General features: G+C 46.2%; 1 protein-coding gene across 2 annotated transcripts in view; it reads right to left on the bottom strand.

The window, feature by feature from the left end:
• The window catches only part of EEFSEC (eukaryotic elongation factor, selenocysteine-tRNA specific), a 583,429-nt gene that overhangs the window by 226,864 nt on the left and 335,870 nt on the right, over nt 1-20,695 (bottom strand). For both annotated transcript variants that reach the window (XM_078661741.1, XM_078661742.1), the window contains one exon: nt 16,391-17,032. In XM_078661741.1, the coding sequence (XP_078517867.1) occupies nt 16,391-17,032 (642 nt within the window). The remainder of the gene's footprint in view (nt 1-16,390; nt 17,033-20,695) is intronic.

Genomic DNA, 20,695 nt, shown 5'->3' with positions numbered 1-20,695 from the left:
CGCAGGAGGCTGCTCCCTCCAATCCTGGGGCGGCTCTTTTGCAACACGGGCTGCATGCGGCAAGGTCCAGCACCCAGCGTTGATTGGAAGCCCTGGTGCTTCCACGCAGGAACCAGCCTGGCAGCTGGGGCTCTGTCTGGCGAGTGAGATAGATGCAGCCCGCAGGGCTGTTGACCAACGCTGAAGCAAGTAAGGGTCCTGACCCGGCAGATATGATCACCAGAGCAGTTGCAACCCGAAGAGGCTGATCTAATAACCACAGCAGTTACAGCCTAAAATGGACCAAAACAATCACCACAGCACTTGCATCCCTGAGCGGGCTGATACAATCACCAACACAGTTGTGTTCACGTACGCTTTCCGTAGTTCTCGCCAGGAGCCTTCCGTAAGACCACAGTATTCTGTAGCATGAGTCAATCCTTACTTCGCTCTTTGCTAGTCAGCGTTCCCTGGGTGCCCTTCCATCCAGGAAACAATGGGCTTCTTCTCCTGGACAGCCTCTCCTCGTGAGGGTCCAAGCAGGCAGGCTTCTAGGCACTATGGAGACCCTCAGCCACTCCAACAGAAAGTGCAAACCTCAAGTGATGTCCTCTGGGAGACTGGGTGTTAGGCAGGCAACAGCCCTTTGAGGACTCTGTGGAGCACTCCCTTGGGGTGGTGTGGGTCCCTTGTTTATACCCAGTTTCTAGTCTAAGGACGTAGCTCCACTTTCTCAAGCATCATAACCAGAAAGGGGTGGTTCTCTTTCAAGTGTCCTTCTCAGGCTGTTCTCCGGACACAGCTTTGTGTAGAGTGATGCTTCGCACAGCAGATAGCACTGGAACCATCTCCAAACAGGAGCACCCATAACTGGGCCACAACCAAGTGTGAGGTTTTTGCACCTGGCTGACAACATTATCATGGACAGACAGAAGGACAGGCCTGACTTAAAAAAGTTTTCAGTTAACACAACAAATTGCAGTCCCAATCTTCACCCCTAACATCAACCAAATGGCAGTGCTCATGAAGAACTATACAGCAGTCCCTTGCCAACAAAAGTGTTCATGGAATTTCTAATGGTACCCCGGTCTCACTTCTCCTCATACCAGTGTCTCGATCTCCACCCACCGGCCACGGGAATTGAGACAATGCCCTTGCACTGTCTGGGGAAGGTGTCCTTGCCCTCCATCTTGTGCCTTTCCAAACCAGCGGCGTCCAGAATGGGTCCCACTGGCTTTAGTATTCACACTCACTCACACACGGCTACTACTGCACATGTACTTGAAGCACACTACACACTATACACACACACACACACATACACTCACTCACTCTCAGGGTGTCAGAGCCAGGTACTCATGCAACAACAGAATATTGCACAAGGTGGACCAGTAGACAACACTCTCATTGGCCCAGATCAAAAGATCTGTCCACACGATCAATCTCAAAATATGGTGTGCTGCCACCATCGCTTTCCGTGCTATATACTAGGACAGGAGTGAACACTTGGTCAGGGGCAGGCCTAGGCCTCTGTTCTCATGCTTAGATTAGAGTGAATCTAGGGCCAAAGTACAAGTCAAGATACCAGATGCACACGCGGCTGGGCACTCAGGACGGGAGTAGGTACCTGTGTACCATGCGTTTGACAACATCTCAGCAGGTGGATAGAAGTACGGTTGCACTGTTTGGGTCACCGGCAGTAATTAAGTCCATGGACGGTTGCAAGGGATTGGAAGAGCAGCCTGGTCACCTGCCCAACAAACGGGAAGCCCACAGTTGTTACCCATGGCATGCTAAGCGAGCCCCAATGAAGGACTGAACAGTGGTTCAAGGTGCAAGCCAGGCAGCTGAAACAGAAGGTGAAGATGAGGATGAGGTAGAAGCGAGGGGTATCCTTCAAGTAGGGGGTTGAGACTGAAGGGGAACATAAACAGTCTTTGTAAAAGAGCACAGTGTAACCTTAAGCTGAATACTTACCATATAGAGCAAAACCAGGGTCTCCGAGACGGAGGAACAACTTGTGGAGTGTTGATGCATATGGGCAACGCCGTTGACGTCCAATCCTATTAGAATAAGGTATGCAATTGTAGGACACCACTTTGGCCTTCCCTTGAAACAAAGGGAAAAGCCACAGCATGTTAATTGCCCAGTAAATTGTGGCAGCCGCCTTACGATTAGATTGTGCCAAGTCAACAAGTGCGGACTGCAAGCAAAATGGTGGGGAAATCAGTGGTCCCTGGATTCCCAGCACTGATGAGATGTGAGGGCCTGGAGAAAGTTGATTCCCATTTGGTGTGTTCTATCAAGGACCCTTCAGACTATCTAGGCTGACACACATTGTGAGGCCTTTCAAGGCTCGCAGACTCAGTTGCAGCAGCTCTCCTTGTGTTTTCCATCAAGGTGTACCCGCACAATGCAGAGAACCCTTGGGATCAGAGTCGTCAAATACGGTCCTCAACTCGGGATGTCTAGCAGCAAGAACAGCCTTTTTCAAGGAAGGAACCACGCCACCGTACCCTCCTTTCCAGAAATGTACAGTGAGATTAGCAGACAACCTTGAGCCTGGATAGGATGAACTTCCTGTCTTGCAAAAGAATTCTGCGAAATCACTAGACCACCTGACTCGAGAGTAAAATCCAGAGTAAGCAGCTGGCCTTCCTTCGCTGTCCATACACAGCTCCCGGTGAGTTCCAGCATTTCCTAGGTCCACCATCTAGCAAGGGCCTTACATACAGGCGAGTTGTCCAGCCTAGGAGCCCTCTTGCAGATAGGTGACCTGTGGTCTTCATTGATCGGTACTAGACCAGTGATGGAGCCGTATAGTCGGTAGACTCCAACCCTTTACAGCCTTACCTTAGTAGATACAAAAGGAATACACAGTCCATTCAGTTGACACAGCCCCATCTCCAGTGGTCTGCTCAAAGCCAGAGATATGACGACAGCCAGTCGACAGGGAGAGAGCAGTCCATCGATGATACAGGTAAGGCAGGTCCTCTAACCCTTTCGTTGTTGCCGTCGGCCAACGGCCGTCACGAGCACTATCTCCGTAGTGCTGCGCAGGTCCGTTGGCCGACGCAGCCCCGCCCACTCATCAGAACGCCTGCACCGCGGCGGAATTGCCGCCGTGGTTAAGGTGTTAAGGGCCTATTATGTCTCCTCATAAGAGGCCGTTCTCACGACTAGAACAGGTGTTAAGAAGGGGAACATGCAAAGTACCAGAAAACACATTTTGTATTGAAAATTAGATTTATGTGCACTGCCTGGTTGGTGATTTATCTGTCTGTAATGCTGCAACAAAACTAGGAAAATACATCTGGTTGTCAAATAAAAATGGGCAGCTCCCAAGTGCCACTGCAGTTGTACAAAAAGGTTTATTTTTACAAAACAAGTTCAAAACGTCCAGAGACAGAACTTCCCCATGTCCCACCAGGTTAGTGCAGACTCCTCTCTATGGTACTTCCTGGCAGGGCGTTGATTTATGAAGGGTCTGCACCAGAGAGCCAGCAAAAACAAGCTCTCCTGGTGCTATTAGCATCTCTGATGGAAAGCAGTGTTTCAAGTCGAACAGGAAACAGGACCCTCGTGCACTCTGTATCTTTTTCCCATTTATTGGTGCATTAGCCAGTCACATCCCCATGACGTGGGTGGACAGCACCAGGACAGAAGGGAACACAATGCTTATCACGTGGGTTGTAAAGGCACTGATTCATGCAGCCCAGCCAGGGTAATGGCACTTGGGTTGGCAGACACACGAGGAAGCTGTTGTACAAGAAACTGGAATCTTGTTTCTGCTGGTTAAGTGGTTAAGAATGCATGTTTATCTTGATGTACATGACATATAAAACTTTAAATAAAGTTGTTAAAAAATGATTTGTGTTCTGTGGATGCCTGTCTGGGGAAGGCATTGTGAAATTATATGAAACCAGTCCTCAGCCACGTTCAAGAGCTTTGAATGGAAGACTTGGAAAAATCATGTTTCCATTAAAGAACTGACATAGGTGACACAAAAATAAGACAAGCATTAAATCTTACAACCATGGGTGGATATCAGATGGGGTACAAGCGAGGAACTCTGAGCCTGACTTTTAGAGCTGTATCAACTGCAGGAACTTTGCTAATTAAATGATGGTTTACAAAGGGGACACCTACAGGAGGGGAAGAAGAGGCTGAGTCATAACTTTTTGGAAAGAGAAATATATTTTAAACCAGGTCGCATTCAAAGGTTTTTTTTTTTTAAATCAACTCCTTTTAGGGCATTTTGTAGAAATGCAAAGTACTTACATATACTTTTTTTCTCTTTCCAATTTCTTTTCCTTTTAAGAAGGCAATTTCCGGATATCGACAGCACTATCTAAACATATTCTTGGATTCGACTTTGGTTGACTATGGACCATGTGTGCTTATTTATACATGGAGCAAACATTTCATTTTCTTTCTTCATAGCTATTTTATTCATACTTGATAAAAAAATAAAACATTGAATTGGAACAAGGGTTTAGAGATAAATGTGTTCTTGAAAGCACTAAATGACATTAGGAGTTTGGAAAACTTCTTCCCAAGACCTTTGTTACGCTCTTCAACATAGGTGAAGTCGAAACTCTGCAGATACCATAGAGATTGTCCTCCCTATTATATTCACCATCTCTATTGGGCATAAATGATAAGTAAGTTACAAATTGTTTTGAACAGACTAGCTTCAATTCCCCCTTATTTGATCTATTAGGCTAAAACAAGACTTTTAAGTGGTAGAGTGAAATGTGGCAATGACAAACACTGGTTACACTTCCTATCCTTAGTGAATCCACCAAAAACACTCTTTCATCCATGCCTAGGATCAACAGAAGGCCTTCATCAGGATAGCTTACCTGTACTTCCAAAACCATCCATTGACTGGGTAGTTGCTGATCTGCAAATGTCGTGCACACAGCTGTCAACACCTCAACCAAATTCCAATGACGTAGCACCACGCCTTCCTTCCAGTGGGTAAAGGGCGGCCATTATCATTTCTGAGCTGCGTTTGAATCCTAGAGTCCATGGCAGCTGAATGGACACAGCGCCTTGCACCCATCTATTGTGTAAGGAATGCCAGTGGGCACCACCAGTGTTATCGCAAATGAGTTTTCTCAAAGTGCATTAACTCATTTGCGTCAAAATTAAAGCCTAGATTAGTTACAATCAAATACAGTGGAAATGAACTACATGTCAAATGAAAACAAAATGATTCAGTCTACACATTTTTGTTCAATGTGGATGCATTATTAGATACGGATGATGGATTCATAAACACTCACAAAGTGCATTGAAGTGGTAGCTTGGCACTACATTGTGGACCTGACACTATCCATGTTTGCAAGAAGAAGGTCGGATCTAGACGTATTTACTTTTTGGAAAAATCTGGTCTGTAATTCCGACATAGAATAATACTACTTTAGCTTTGAAAAGGAGAATGATGTATTCAATGTGGAAGTAGTGAACTGCTCTTCTATCATCTGTGAGCTGGAAAGTGACAGGGCTGAACCTGTTCAACAAATGCACCCGGCCCAACAAATAAGTGTTCACCACGGTGCATCTTGAATAGGACACCTCAGACCTATGCACCATGAATTCGAAACACTAGCGGCCCTCACTTTTCTTTTGTTATTCGTTCTCCCTATAACAGCTCTGAACACGGCTATTTGCTGGATCCTTTGATTATCTAAGAAATTGAATATTTTAGTAGCAACACATACTGGCACAACCCCACTTACAAAAACCCCAGTAGCCTTCACACCTACAACATGACCCAACAGAAGCAAGGGTGAGGAGGTTCCACACAAACCACTTCCAGCAGCAATCCAAGAATAAAACCCCCCTATGACAAAGAAAAAGTATTCCAGCTGTTTCTTGCTTGAACCCCATCTACAGTGTCTTATAGATACAAACAGGGTGGCTTCCACTCTATCCATACTTTTCTGATTTCCACATGAACCAAGAAAGGTGTCTCTCTGCCTTATTTTCATAGATTTCACGATTCTAAGGCTGTGATGGTCTGCATAGTTTTGCTGTCAGAAGTTCTCTTCAACATGATAATGTCCATATGCAGGAGAAAGGCCAAAATTGTTTCTCTTTTTATATTTACGTGGTCGCTGATTAACATTTTCCTGGGTAAGTTTGCAGGTTTGTACCAAGAAGGAGCTGCCACCTTTTCGGGTTGTTCTGAAAGGAGGAATTAACAACATCGATCCCATTCCTGATCTGAGGGTCCTCCTATGGGTATAGAATTTGAATCTACATGTAGAAAAATTGGTCCAGCGTTTTGGATTGCCTCGTCCGAGACACGGATAGCTTCGAAGGAGATTCTTCTTGTGACACTCAGCCAGCCATGGATTCATAGGCCCTGGGGCTGTGGACAAGTGACTCTTGGCTAAGAACTTTGACTGGAGTTTAGGCACATTGTAAGCCCCAGGTAAAGGCCATTCACATACTCTAGTTGTGACAGGACTATCGCATTTAAGACATACTCTAGAGGGGAAGACTGTTTCTGAGGGATTTAGATCCAAATGTTTTTTTCTTATTGTTAGACCTGTCTGCTTCTGAGAGTCCCCTCACACTATGATTTATTTTGTTCCCCCGTGCCTCCTAAAATTTGTCGCTTTTTCTTTGTCTACCAGGACCTTTTTGTGTGTTGTCCCATGGGGCTAGATGCTCTTTGATGCCCAGTTGCTCACCAAGTTCCTGGCACCTATGTACAAGGCGCCTGACGGAACCAGTGGCATAACCAACTGGGGTTGTCAACCCTAAAATGGTGGACACCATTGTCCCCTATGAGAGTGACTCCCATTGGAGCCCCTCTGACCTCTGACCCTTTGAAGGTTTTGGCGCACTTTGTGTAACCTGCAAACCTGACAGGAATCCCCTCAGGAGTTACAAGTACACAAAATGGCTGCCTTAGGAAGCCCAGTACGGTGGCTCCTAATGACCAACAAGATACCTTGAAAGGGCCATGTCATTGACATAGCCAGGGAAGGTTCTAGAACCTTCTGGCTCGTGCTGGCATCATAGGGCACTGGCTATAAAAGGCCCAGTCCCTGGCGGCCATAAAGAAGAATGATCAAAGAACACCAGAAGAAGAGGACTTGACCCCAGATTGACACCTGCCCTGTTAACCCCCTGAGGCAGCTGATAGCGCAGGCAGAAGAGCAGCAGAGGTTGATGGCGTGGACCCTGACTGGCGTTCCAGTCAGAAGCGTGAGCAGTGACCTCTAGCCTTCAGCGCCTGGTCAGCGAGTGCCCAATTGCCCCTCAGAGACTTTGGCCATAGTTAGAGCCTCCCCGCCCCCCAGTGGTGAGATCGCAACTGCAACTCTTAAAAGTGCCACCTTCAACTTAAGTGCCTCCTGGCGGGCGTTCGGACGTCTCCGAACCCACCGCCGTCGACGCGCTGTTTGTGGATAGAAGGTGAGGTGCTGCGCTGGGGCGGGGAAAGGCTGGCCTTCATTTGGGCGAGATTACTGTCTCTGCCCTGCCCGAGTGACTTGGGAGCTGGTGTGTGGGCGGGAACCCCCCCCCCGTGAGTGAGCTCGGAGGGAGGATCGCGGAGCCCCTGGAACCCCCCTTCGCCCTTGGGAGAAGTGCCATACTGACTGGAGCGCTTACCGGCGCCGCCGAAGTGAGGTGGGCCGTCTCTACCCCTGAAGTTGCCGCGTTGTTGTGGAACTGTGATGCGGTCTCATTTTGAACTGTGCGCGCAGGTGTTTTGGCCCCTCCGGCAGCCCGTTCGACGGTCCCAAGACTCGTGAACTGGAGCCGCCTTCGGAAACCCCGCCTGCGCTGACAGAAGAGCACAGACTCCTCCGGCAGCAGTAGCATTGAACCGGCTGGCCGCGGAGTGTAATTGCCGTAGTCATTTTATGCCTTTATCTTCCAGATATACGCGCAATGAGTTGTGAGTGCAACTAAGGGATTATCACGCGTATCTTGTGCCCAGAGAGCCCGAACCCGTGAACACTTCAAAAACTGTAAGAGCACGCATTCCGCATTGAATGACAAACGTAATGTGTTTACCCTGAAAGTGATTAATTGGTGGCAGCGATACCAGAATGACCCTGTGATATTTATTCCAGTCATTGCTGATATTTATTCCAGTCATTGCTGATATTGATTCCAGTCATTGCTGATATTTATTCCAGTCATTGCTGATATTTATTCCAGTCATTGCTGATATTTATTCCAGTCATTGCTGATATTTATTCCAGTCATTGCTGATATTTATTCTAATGTATTGAATCCTGATATTTATCCAGTATATTTATTTATTAGAGTCCAACTATTTATTCCTGAGAAACCAGTACACAGCTAATCAAACCCATGTAAGAAATGTGAATGTGATTACCTAAGTGAACTTCCTTCAAACCCTGAGAACTTTTACATAAACGAAACGTATTTTTCTATAACAGTGGTGTGGTGTCCTTCTTTTTGTGTGGTGTGCAGGGAGTTATTATTTGGTCATAGCCGGCTTAACACAACAGCCTTCTACCGCCTTGTCACTCAAGCCAAGCTACCCCTCTTTGTGCTGGGCTTGCCTATCGCAGGTCCAACACTTATCCAGCTGTCTACTGGCGGAAGTCATGCAGAAGTCCAGATGTCCCAAGATTTTAAGAGTTTTCCATTTTAATGAAAATATTGGGGTCCTCTGCATAGTTATAGCCATAAAAGGTAAGTTCAAAGGAGTTCTAAAGCTCAAGGAGTGGGGGCCAAAGTATACACTGAAGAAAATAGGACAAGCGTTAAGCCTTAGGGAACACTTACCTTTTGTGAGAATCGTGCTGACAGACACGAAGGCTATGACACAATTTCTAAAATTAGGATAAAACTGAATCCTTTTTCGGGCATACCCCATATTTTTGTACCACTTAATCTTTTAAAGAGAAGCTGCTGATACACAATATGAGAGGTCAAGTAGGGGGAGAGCGGCAACTCCGCTGGAGTCCACCATGTTTTTTAGGAAGTCCCAGTTTGCACTTTGTGCTGAATAAGTCCCTGTTCCAGGTCAGAAACGTGTCTATTGGTCAGACAGGAAGGGTTTTCCTCAAGGAGATCTGAGCTCTGAATAAATGCTTTTCCTGTTGGTTTGATGTAGTCTGTAGTTTGTTGGGGTCTAGACCTTGCTTCCTCAGGCTTGGCTTGATGTAGGATGTTTTTAATTTATTGGCAACTTCTCTGAATGATAATAATTCTGTAATGATCACTCCAGCTCCTATGAACACAGAGGAAGACTAAAGAATGTCCTTGAGTCTATTTGGGGGCAAGGGTCATCCTGTGATACAGCAATGGTGAATCATAATTAGTTCATTTCTTTTATGCATAGTTGGTTAAAGGACTATAGTTCTGGATGTGTGTTGATGTGGTCATAATTCAGCCTAATTAACAGTTATTCTTGAGAACTATGCACCCATTCTAGGAAGCAGTCTATTTTTCGAAATCTTATGGAAGTTTTGAGTAGTTATTTTGTCGAGTTAGTGGCCTCTCTTATATTCTGTGAGTGGTGAGATTTCTTCACTTTTTTAATTGTCGCCTTGTACATTCTGTAATGTATCTGTACTAGATGTTTTTTTTTCTGGACAAGTATTTTTTGTTTACTGTCTTTCTAGGATTCTGAGTTCCCTTTTGTAGGCTTATGTTTGAGTTGAGTTTGTTCACCTTCTGTCGTCCATGCACATGTTGTGAAGTTTTAAGGGGAGCTTCTTTATTGAAAACCTTGATGAGCCAGAGGTGGAACTTGTTGATGAGATTTGGTGGTGGCGCAGTTGACACTTCTGAGTCGAAGGCGCCATTGAAACTCTTCAATGGCCTGCATAAGGATTGTGTTGGATGTCATAATGATGGTGCCATTGTGAGGCTTAAATTGAAATACATGATATGATGATCACTCCAGGAGATGGGCTGTGTTCCTATGATTTTGATGAGGTCCTTTAGCCCCTTAAGTGCTAAATGTGAGAAGTTGGCCTGCTATATGTTGTTCACTATTCTAGTGAACACCTTGCACCAGTCCAAACAACCCTTATGGTGATGGTTGTAAGTCAACCTTATAGACCAGCTATCCTAGTGGTAGCGTGGACAGAACAGTCTTAGGCTAAAAGACTCTTGCGGGCGTGTAAAGCCAGCTGTTTTACCATATGTAACCCCTTGAATACCAAATGAAAGGACACCACACAGGATATATATAAAATACATATGTATTTATTTACTAACACACTCCTCTGAACTCTTTATGAGATCAGAGGCAAAAGCACATAACAAGTTATACTCAGAAATACTATAAATAGCACAATTTACAGTTAGGCCCTAGGGGGGCGTAAACCATATACTAAGTAAGTGGTATAAGAACCAAGACTTTGGAAAGGGAAAGGCCTAGGGCCTAGAGGATCGCTGGGGCTACACTATCTGAACCTTAGGTTAGGAGTAGGAGGCCCACAGGCGGCGCGTGCAGAGTCAGTACTCTCACGCGAGAGTCAATAGAAGGTCAATAGGAACGTACAAAGGTAAGTAATGAAGTTTTAGGACACTTCCGGTCTAACTAGGATTACACAACTAGCAACTAGCAAAACTGGACACTAGGATAGTCAATCCCTACACCGAAGTACTCGCGTTACCTCACCCACGGGCTGCGGGTGCATAGGTGTCAAAGTGTGTCTGGTTTTCTCGTCGTTTCCTATGGAGCTGCGGAAGAAGATGCTGCAGGCGACCAGGAGGAAGATGTCTGGGTGGATCCAAGGATGGATCGGAGTTGAAGAAGACCTGAAAGCAGAGGGGACAGAGTCTAGGTCACTTAGCCAGTGACCGGATGGAACCAGGAAGGAACCAGATGTCGTCGAGGAGCAATCAGGTGCAGATGTGAAGCTTGTCGTTCCAGCCACGCGGACCAGGAGGCGTCGAGGACGACCAGGTGCTGGAGAGGAGCTGTCCCACAAAGGTTCTCGCAGATGGAGGGGTCAACTTCAGGATTGGAGCCAACAAGCCTAAGCAAAGGCAACCCACACAGGATACACAAAAGGCTTCTGGTGCAGACCAGGAGGGTCTGAGGTACTTCACCTTTTCAGGGAAGCAAGGGTCAGTCTGGAGCAACCAGACCAGAAGTGGATTTTCTCAAGGATCGTCGTCAGAGGGCTACTAGCCAACGGGCCAGCAACCGGACAACGAGTCGAGCAGAACACAAGCAGAAGGGCCCCATGCAGATCTCGTGGAGTGTGGAGGGCTGGTCTTCGGTGCAAGTGGAGCTCGGTGTTGGGGTGTCTCAGTCCCCAGTGCACAGCTTCGAGGATGCCTCAGGAGCTGCGCTGGTAGCAAGTTGAAGACTTTCCAAGTTGCCTGCTTCCCCGGATTCCGACGCCTTCCACGGTGCTCAGCTGTGCTGGAGTCGTGCAGTGGGGTCAGAGGAGTCCGGGGGTTGAGGTCTTGTCAGGCTCTGTGCTAGAGTTCCGGCGGGAACAAGGACAAAGCAAGCAGGCGAGTTGCTGGATGGTGCCTGGTTGCCCAGGGTGGTCACTCCTGGCCACAAGGGAGATTCTTCAGTCTTCAGCTTCTGTTGAATGTCGAAGGGTCCAGAGTTTCGTCTTCAGTTCGATTCCAGGATTAATCTAAAGTCTCCTGGGTCAGCTCCTACCTTTATACAACTAAAGGGGGCTAGTTTACTCACTAGGTCCCTCCTATGGGTGGGACCAGGAAGGGGGGTGGTTACACCCCCTTTCCTTTGTGCAGTTTCGCGCCAGAGCTGGGGCTGGAGTGCCCCAGCAACTGGTTTGAACTGGGGTATGCATGGAGCACCTAGTGTGCCCCAGGCATGTCTCATTCTATTCAACCCTCCCTGTCCCAATACACAAAATCCTGTCTAGGGTGGTGCTCGCACCTCTCCAGGCAGGAAACCTATTGTCCAGGCCTCCCTACCTGGAAGGACTCCCAGCAGCAGGAGGTCAGACTTGTGTCTGTGGCAACAGCATCCATTTTGTGCCGCTGGGGCTCTGGTTAACTTTAACCGGGATAGTCAGCAACAACATGTCTTCTCCCTCTAGAAGGGTGGAATGCTACCCCCGTCGCCAGAATTGGGGAGGGGGTAGTATTCCAAAGCATATGACACCTTACACGACATGTTTAGATAAAGCCAAACCAAAGTTAGCATTCAATCGCGAGGATTATAATGCACTTAAGAGTATATGGTATGGCAATATCATAGAACAGCTATAAGGACATGGTTCCGAAAGCTGCAGACAGGCTCAGCTCATGCTAGAGCACCATCTCACACATAACCAAGTACTCTGCCGCTAGGATTGCTGAGGCCTGCCATAGGAGTGACTTATAGGTTACTGGGTGTCTATACATAAGGGTAGGTATAGGAATACTATACCTAAGCAAGGGGTGATTACACAACCCTGCCCCAGCTGAGTGATCAGCAAGTTGTGTCAGTTTGAGTGGCCAGCCAGGGGTGGCATAATACATGCTGCAGCCCCTGGTAGGCCTTGGTTGCACCTATGCCCTGAGTACCTAGGCCACACTTCTACAGGGGCTGATAAGGTGAACCGATTCCCAATTGTGGATGTACCTAGAGTACATGGTGTGAATATAGAGAGAGTGCATCTGGGCTGTGGGTCTGATTAGCAGGCCCACAGCCACATCTAAGTCGAAAACCAGTAAAGCAAAAGCAAAAAGTGGGGGTGACCATAGGAAGCAGACCCTACTCTCCTACACTAAGAGTGAGATGGTCTTGTCCTCAGCGCAGCCAGCCCCAATGGTACTGAGGACATGACCATCTCGTCCTTAGCACTCGAGGGGATAAACTGAATATGGTGTCCAATTGTGTGTGGCTCCGGCAACAGGCTACTGGTACTTTGGTTGGTCTAGGATGTGGTGGTGATCAATTGTGTCAAACCATTTGATGATGTCTCTTAGGATGCATACATTAGTGTGGTCAATGGCCTCATAAAAACTTCAGAAGGGCTCCCATGAATGTCACTTTTTTTGTAGAGGTGGGTAGTAGATTACAAGGTATAAGGCAATGAAACTTGGGTGTGGCGAACAGCAAATAAGTAAGGATCTGTACTCTAGTACAGAGTGATCTCTAATCCTGGTGGTCATTAGGGATATTTTGTGCACTACGGCTAGTACACAACCACATCTCTTTTGGGTGGTTTCTGTGCACTTAAGTATCCTTTTGAGAATGGCTTTGATAAGGATGACTGAAAAGTTGTCTCTCTTCCAGCTTTTGGTGATAATTTGGAGTTTCAGCTTGGAATCACTTGAGATGTCACGTATGCAAATCCCATTTTTTCCTGTTCATCTAGTTTCTATCAGGATGCACAAGAAATGCATGTGCAAATAAAATGTGTCTGATCTAAATAGTATCTCAGCAATGCATTCTCAGTATGGAAGTGTGAGGCAAAGGACTTTGTCTGGTATTTCATTCCACCGTTGTGAACGCTTGTCCATTACCCACCCTCTGCCGACTGTTCTCTGGACTGAATTTATCAGACATTTATGCTAACTTATTCTAGAGATGGTTCTAAAAAGCTTGTTGGTGGGGTGAGAGGGTGTAACTCTTTGTCAAATGCTTGGCTTTGGTATCTGGTGTGTATGAGGGGTGTATCAGACGTTCTACTGGGCTGCTGCACTAAAACATCAGCAACAGATCTACGTAGACACTCTCCGCTTAATATTGGGCATGACCAACTGGATGCCAATTCAACAATCTGCTGAGTATCTAAACCAAATATGTGGTGTTGCCGCATGTTCCTGCGGATCTGTTGTCGCTGAAACCAAAGCTCGCTCCAAGAGGTCTTTTTGTTGTTAAATTAACAGCTGGAGCCTGGCTGTTCTGCTTTCATATGGAATATTTCCAGAAGAGCAAAGAACTCTTGTGCTTCACAGCTGGCATCAGAGCAAGAGTTTGAATTTGGGCAAAAAAAAAAATGTGTTCCAGTTCCCAAAAAAGCAAACATAAAACATCCACGGGACCTATATGTTTTGCTGTATGATATTAACAAGAGATGAACAAAATAGTTAACAAGTGCTGATACGTACAACTAGATTTATTTATAATTGACTTTTCTTCCATTTGTACCAAGAATGCGGCCTTAATGCTGAATGGTCACGGGCAGGAGAAGTTGATTATGTGGTTCTGGAACATGAAAAAGAAGTGGCGTGCCAATCTCTAGGCAGAAAACAGATGTCTAGAGAGAAGATGTGGGATTTTGTGGTGGTGACTGGCGCTGTTCCATGGAGGAAGGGGGTGGTGGGTCAAACATGGAATGGATGGAAGAGAAGGCGCATAGAACCCATCTGAGGCTCAGACTGGAAGTCGCTGTATGACGGATCTGAGCCCGTACATCACGACAAAATCCGCAAAGGTAGATGCCACTCTACGACTTCTATTGTTGATCAACGTTTCTAGTCTTCGTACATCCACTGTGAAGGCATAGCTATCATTAGAGCAGCAAGGTCCCACTTCCCTCTAGCTCCTGCTGTCTTTTACTAACCGATGTGGCTTCGGAGAGTCCATTTTGTTTGCTCGATCAAGGGCCATGTCACTCTTTCTACACCACGATACACTAGCTAGCTGGAGCTTAAGCTGTAGAAATCCACTTTAAACTGCGCCTGTGGGCAAGCTCTTTATCCCTGGTTCTTTTTATCAGAGCCTTCACTAAACCTCCCTAGCCTGTGCCAAGAAAGTGCACCACATCAGACAGGATGTGGTCTAAGTTCAATGGGAGTGCAAGGATCATGTTAAAGACAGAGTAACCCAGACCTGCAGCAGAACAAAGACACAAAGTATTTGATGCCAAAACCGTGTAGTGTGGTCGCACACCACAAACCAGCGTCAGTGACTCTCAAGTGTGTACCTTCGCTCTAAATGTGGATCCTTTCTTTCTGGTCTACCCAGTATTGTGGGAATGTCGTTGTTTGTCACAGTTCATCTTTTGCATCACAGCTGTAGGTTTCAATTGTCCAATTTTGCATGTTCTAATTCAATGGGTCACTGCAGCTATATATGTAGTAATAAATGTTCTCACATTTTGCTTCACTGCAAATTTCATTGTCCAAAGTACCTGTTCAAATAACAGTTTGTATTGCTGAGGAACACCTTGTTATGTTGTGTTATGTTAGTGACCTCTTATATAGCGCATGACTCACCCAGGGGCATCTCAGCGCTTACCTAGAGGATAACCAAATGAGAAAGGTCAAGTAACAGAGAACAGTGTCAGAGAGACAGCATTAAAACAAGAAAGCTTTAAGTTGTTTTCTGAAAACCAAATAAGAGGTAGAGTTACGCAAAGACTCTGGTAACGAGTTCCAATACTTGGGAGCAATATATGAGAAAGCTTTGCCCCCTGTGCGGCTAGGCCGAATACAGGGGATCTTCAAAAGTGCCAACGAGTTTGACCTAAGATTACAACTGGATATCTGCTTACAGAGCTTATTTTGCAAGTAGCCAGGACCTGATCCGTTGAGAGCTTTAAAGGTGACCTTACCTTGTGCACCGCCACCAGTCAATAGACAGCCAAACCTTGAACCACAGACCTGTGTTGTGGTCGCACTTTCCGCAAACAACCCTCGGATACAAACCTGAACTTTGAAAGTCCTTTCTCTCTTTCTGGCTTTCCTTTCATGAATAAAATCATACTTTAAAGGGCATCTTAAAACACACATTTAAGGCTTTTTCCCAAGGAGCAGTGACTCCTTAATAGATATTAAGGTATAGCAGATTCCTAGGGACCCAAAACAACAAAGTTGAGAGAACACTCAACATCCAGGTCATGACAGCCTCCTTTCTATGAACGTAGCAAGGAAAGAGTCTTTGAGTAAGGCAACCAGAAGTATTTGTCACTTGTTATCTCTGGTGCTAAGGGCAGACTGCAACTACTCCCTGCCCCCCCACCCCCGCAAGCCAAACCACCATCCTCTGTAACATCTCTCCTTCCAATTGGCCCTTGAGTCACTACCATCTCTGGTGGAGAGAGGCAAGAGCTTCCCCCCATCCCCTGTGGCTTTGGAAAGAAAGGGGCTTCTCCTGACCACCAGTGATGCTCACCCCTATTGCGCCTGCCAGCTCATGGAGTTGCACAGGATATGTGGCCAATAGGAGATTTTGACCATCCAGCAGCCAATTAGAATTTTGTATTCTGATCCAAACTTCTTGTGAGCTTTGCAATAAAGGTAGCAAACACCCACACAAATCATTGATGAAATGTTCTCATTCTTTCCTGGTCTGTCTTGGGAGGCAATGTTGGGCTTACCGTAGCCGACACCACAGTGTAGAGATCGACAAAGCATGTTTCAGAAACCTCAACTACCAGTTGGCTGAGAGGCTCTTAGCTAACAAAGAAGTAAAGAAATGAGTCACACAGACTGCTTCACACATGCAAATCAAATGTGAATTACTCACCCGCTCCACTTGCCCTTCCTTGTGCTTCTGCTTGTACACCTTCAGCTTTGGAAGAAACGACTCAGCATAATTCTTGTCTTCAAGCCCCTCCAGAAGTACCCCGTGGAAGGCGAGCCGACAGGTATTGGCATGGATGTCAGTATCTAGTTTTGAACCAATCACGAGGCACAGCTTCGGACACGTGACTGGCTTCTCGAACTCCAGAAGGGCCCACTGTTGTTTGGGCAGCCGCCCTTCGCCCACTTGGCTGCTTTCCTCGTTCGTATCAGAAGATTTGGAGTCTTTGGACAGATATTCCTCCTGGTAAAGGTACTCTTTTTCAAAATCCAAACCTTGTTCTGGGGGATCTTTGTCAAAGTCATCAGGAGCTGGACTGAAGAACATCACTCGGCCCATCACAGTCTCATGGCCAACTGTGATGTGGAACTTGGCCTTGGTGTGTAGCGAGCCACGGAAGTATGGAATCTTCTTCACCGAGATGATGGCAGCATGGATAGTGTGCAGGGAGTCCGGAGTGCACACGAGGCCTCGCTCCAATAGCTTCGGGTCGAACTGCGTGACGCAGATGCCCACCCGGTCGCCCTGCATGGCGCTGCCCACAGGCTTATGGAACATCTGCATGGTTCTCACCTTCTTCGTCACCTGTCGGAGAAAAGTAAGCACATTAGGAGTGACAAGTAGGATATTTTTTAAAGCTGTTTGCAACGTGTTGTACTCTAAAGTCCTCTCCCAGTCTGCCTTGTCTGGAAAAGGATGGAAGGCCTGGCATGCAAGAAAACACTGGGAGATATCCTGACCTTAACTGCCCTAGGAAAGGACAATGGATTCACACATGCAGGGGTGCCGGACACAGAGCGATGTCTTGCGCAGAGGATCAGAAAACAATGGGTATAGGATAAACTTGATGCCTAGTACCCACCTGGTATTGTCTGTTGCCTTGCCCCATGGGTATCGTGGGCAGGTGTAGTGGCAAAAGACATTACTCCATGCCCGCACCTAACAAGCCTGATTACTTGGCCTGCAGGGAGTGGCTGCTAGCCACACTCACGGCCCGATTCACAAAGAGGCTAAGCACTCATGGTAAGATCTCTGCATGAGAAACTGCAATCCGGGGATCCCACCACGGCTGCGGTGACTCCGACACGTATGCGGAGACTCTTGGTGAATCAGACCCTCAGTCTTGTACCAAGCCCCAACGCGTATGGGCACAGATCATGGCTTGAGTGTACTGTGGGGAAAAGTACCCAAAACATGGCAATTTCAAAGGCTATCTCTACTACCCACAGGGCATTTTACAGGTTATGCCCAGGAGGTGATAAAGGCAGAGTTTCTTCACTCACGGATAACCAGAGTCCATACCCTGAAGGCACGTATCAAACGATACAAACCGAATTCACTGTAAACTTTGATCAGGGGGCATTAAAATGGTCTACTAAGATCACATAGTAAAACAGGTTATAAAAATTAGAAACTCTCTGAAAATTTGTTATAAAAAAAAGGGGCATTACAGCTCTGGTTGGTCATACCTGAACATTTCTCAGACTGCCATGCTTACGACATTACATATCAACACACATTATAACATTATCAACGTGACGGAAGACTTCTGTCGGACCTAGACTCAAGGATTTGGGATCCTCAGAAAACTGTTGTTTCTCACCAGTGTCCCAGGGACCATGGACATTTATAAAAAAAATTCTGGATACCAGGCAATCCTAACTCGGTCTTGACTGTAGGTTTGCCACCTATCGCAGAAAAAATAGCGGCCATTTGTTTATGTTTTGCCATTTGAAATGGGAGAATACATGGGAAATGAAAAGCAAATTCTCAGTATGTTTTTGGACAATTGCAATTATGGCTTTATTTGTTTGAATAATCATTTAAAAATTCATTAGACTGTTCGCAAATAGTATCCCAATATTTTTTAATAACCTGGACTTAAAACCACAGGCCTTTCTGGTAAAAAAGAAAAAAAAAAAGAGTCAGGTGTGAACCCTACCCACTGTGCACACCTTATGAATACAGAAGACATATGTGGTGGGCTATATTGATGTATAATTCAAACCTCACTCTCAAAGGGCCTGTCTAAACCAGAAACATCGTTACCCAGAATTCAGTGCACCCATTAGCTGTCCTTTAAAATAACAATATCCCAAGGAAAGTGGTAGTTACAGTGGCACGTGCTGGTCCGGTTAAGTTTTCAGGTTTAAAATACATTTCCTTTTCCACTATGATCCTTATATTTAATGCAAATGCAATAAAAATTCATAAGCTTAAAATAAATCTTACCAATTCTCTTAAATATACATGTAATAATGTTGTGTTATTCTTTCGATCCAAAACGAAACGGTTTCAGTTACAGTTATAACTCTACGACCATAACATCTGCCTAAAACCCTCCTCCTGACCTCACACATAACACCCATTTACACTCTGCTAGTTCCTGAACGAACATGGCGCCTGGCGGCCAACGTTCCATTGTTCGAGAACATTCGGCCGCGTGCTGCTCACTGCTAATTTAGCCTGCAGCTTTTCGAGGATAATGCGGCTTGCAAGTGAGGGACGGGTTAGCCCTTAATTCTTCTAACTTCGGATGTTTAAGTACACTACACACTACGCCATAAATATTAACTCCAGTTTGTAATTGCATTACAGAGTGAGGCGGTAATACAATCCCGGCTGCTGGGCCTGAACTGCTGTCTCGGCTACATTAGGCTGTCACTTAAACCCCTTAATCGTGTTACAAGCATGTTACATACTCCGGCTCCTACGGTTACTCCAAAGTCCTTGCACAGTTTCATCGGAGATGTAATGAAAAGCTTCTCGAATGGCAGCCTGACATGGGAATAAGCTAAGCGCTGCATCAAGGCGGCTATCAAAATATGAGCTATAAATATGTTTATGCGCATCTCACTTATCGTATTAAAAACCCTTTTAAAGCCCAAACATGCACCAAAAGGGTAACTGTGACTAAATGCAAAATAATGGACAAAGTATGAACAGCTAGGACACAATTTTTCCATAAAATGAACCGAAAACAGTGAGGTCCCGTCACTTAATGGCGCGCGCCCACGAACACTCAAAGGAAGCTTCTTTCTCCATCAGTTTCCACCAGCATCGGGGATGGATCAAGGGTGCATGTCAAGAGGGGTAGGCAGCTACTAATGGGGAGGCAGGTAAGGAGGATCGGGGCCAAGGGTAAGCACACGATGGTCTACACAAAGCCGTACTAAAGTTGCTAGAGTTCCCTCTTGAGACTCAAGGCGGGACACAAGGATGCCTTAAGACATGAATAACCTCTTATATCGCCGAATATTAAGAGCTACTAAATTATTTTGTTGCATCTGTTTGAGGGAGCAAATGTCTAGATACACTTTCAAGTGACTCTGGTAAATTCGAGAGTGAATGAAAAAGTGGAGCCACTGAGGGATTGTTTTTACAAAGATTCAAGGTGGCTGCCTTGGAAAAGGGCCATTTATTCTCCTGGTCGATAGCCACATATTCTGCACCTTTATAAACGCAACGCCTGTCCACAAATCTCTACAACAGGGTCTAAAATGGGCAACCAGAAATTGACAAGATTGAGGGATACGTAAGGTACACACTACTGCCTTCCCAACTGCCCTCTGTAGGGACATTTGCAACTTGCATACAAATCATTTTCCTACATAAACTAAAAGCCTGTTGTTGGAAATTGGGTTACTGGTTTTGGGGGTGTGGGTGGGAGGCGAGGGGTGGGTAAAACCCTACTAAAGCAGAAACCACAATCTCTGTCAAGGTGATATACAAGCCAAACGCCAAATTACCTTGTCCATAACACTCTCGTAGTTGGTCACTAAAGCAGTCAGTCTTAACCTAGAGGTAATGGTTAACCACATCCATACTCGGGACGGCTCCCGGCCATCACGAGTCACAGTAGACGTGTGGTCATGACGGCCGGGAGCCGCGCGAACGTTGCCGCTCAGCCCACGCGCGGTTAATTACCCGCTGTGCGGGAGAATTAATCAGTGGGCGGATTTCGTCTGGCTCCCGGCCGTCATGAGCACACGCCTACTGTGACTCACGACTTCCGGGAGCCGTCCTGGGTACCTGAGCGCCACGCCCAGCCCCACCCCCCCCTCGCACCGCGGCGGAATTTGCCGCACGGCAGAGGGGTAAAGTATTTATGCAGCACTTCAAACAATAATAAAGTGAAAACACAACACAAAAAAACACACCAATTTAGAAAAATAGAGTGAAATTGAATACATTTTAGATCAAAATGAAAACAATTGAATCAGTAGAACCGAAGATATGCAATTTCAA

Source organism: Lissotriton helveticus, chromosome 9 (assembly GCF_964261635.1).
Source record: "Lissotriton helveticus chromosome 9, aLisHel1.1, whole genome shotgun sequence".
Lineage (NCBI taxonomy): Eukaryota > Metazoa > Chordata > Amphibia > Caudata > Salamandridae > Lissotriton > Lissotriton helveticus.
The sequence above is the reverse complement of the archived record's forward strand: the minus strand, read 5'-3'. Positions and strand labels throughout refer to the sequence as shown.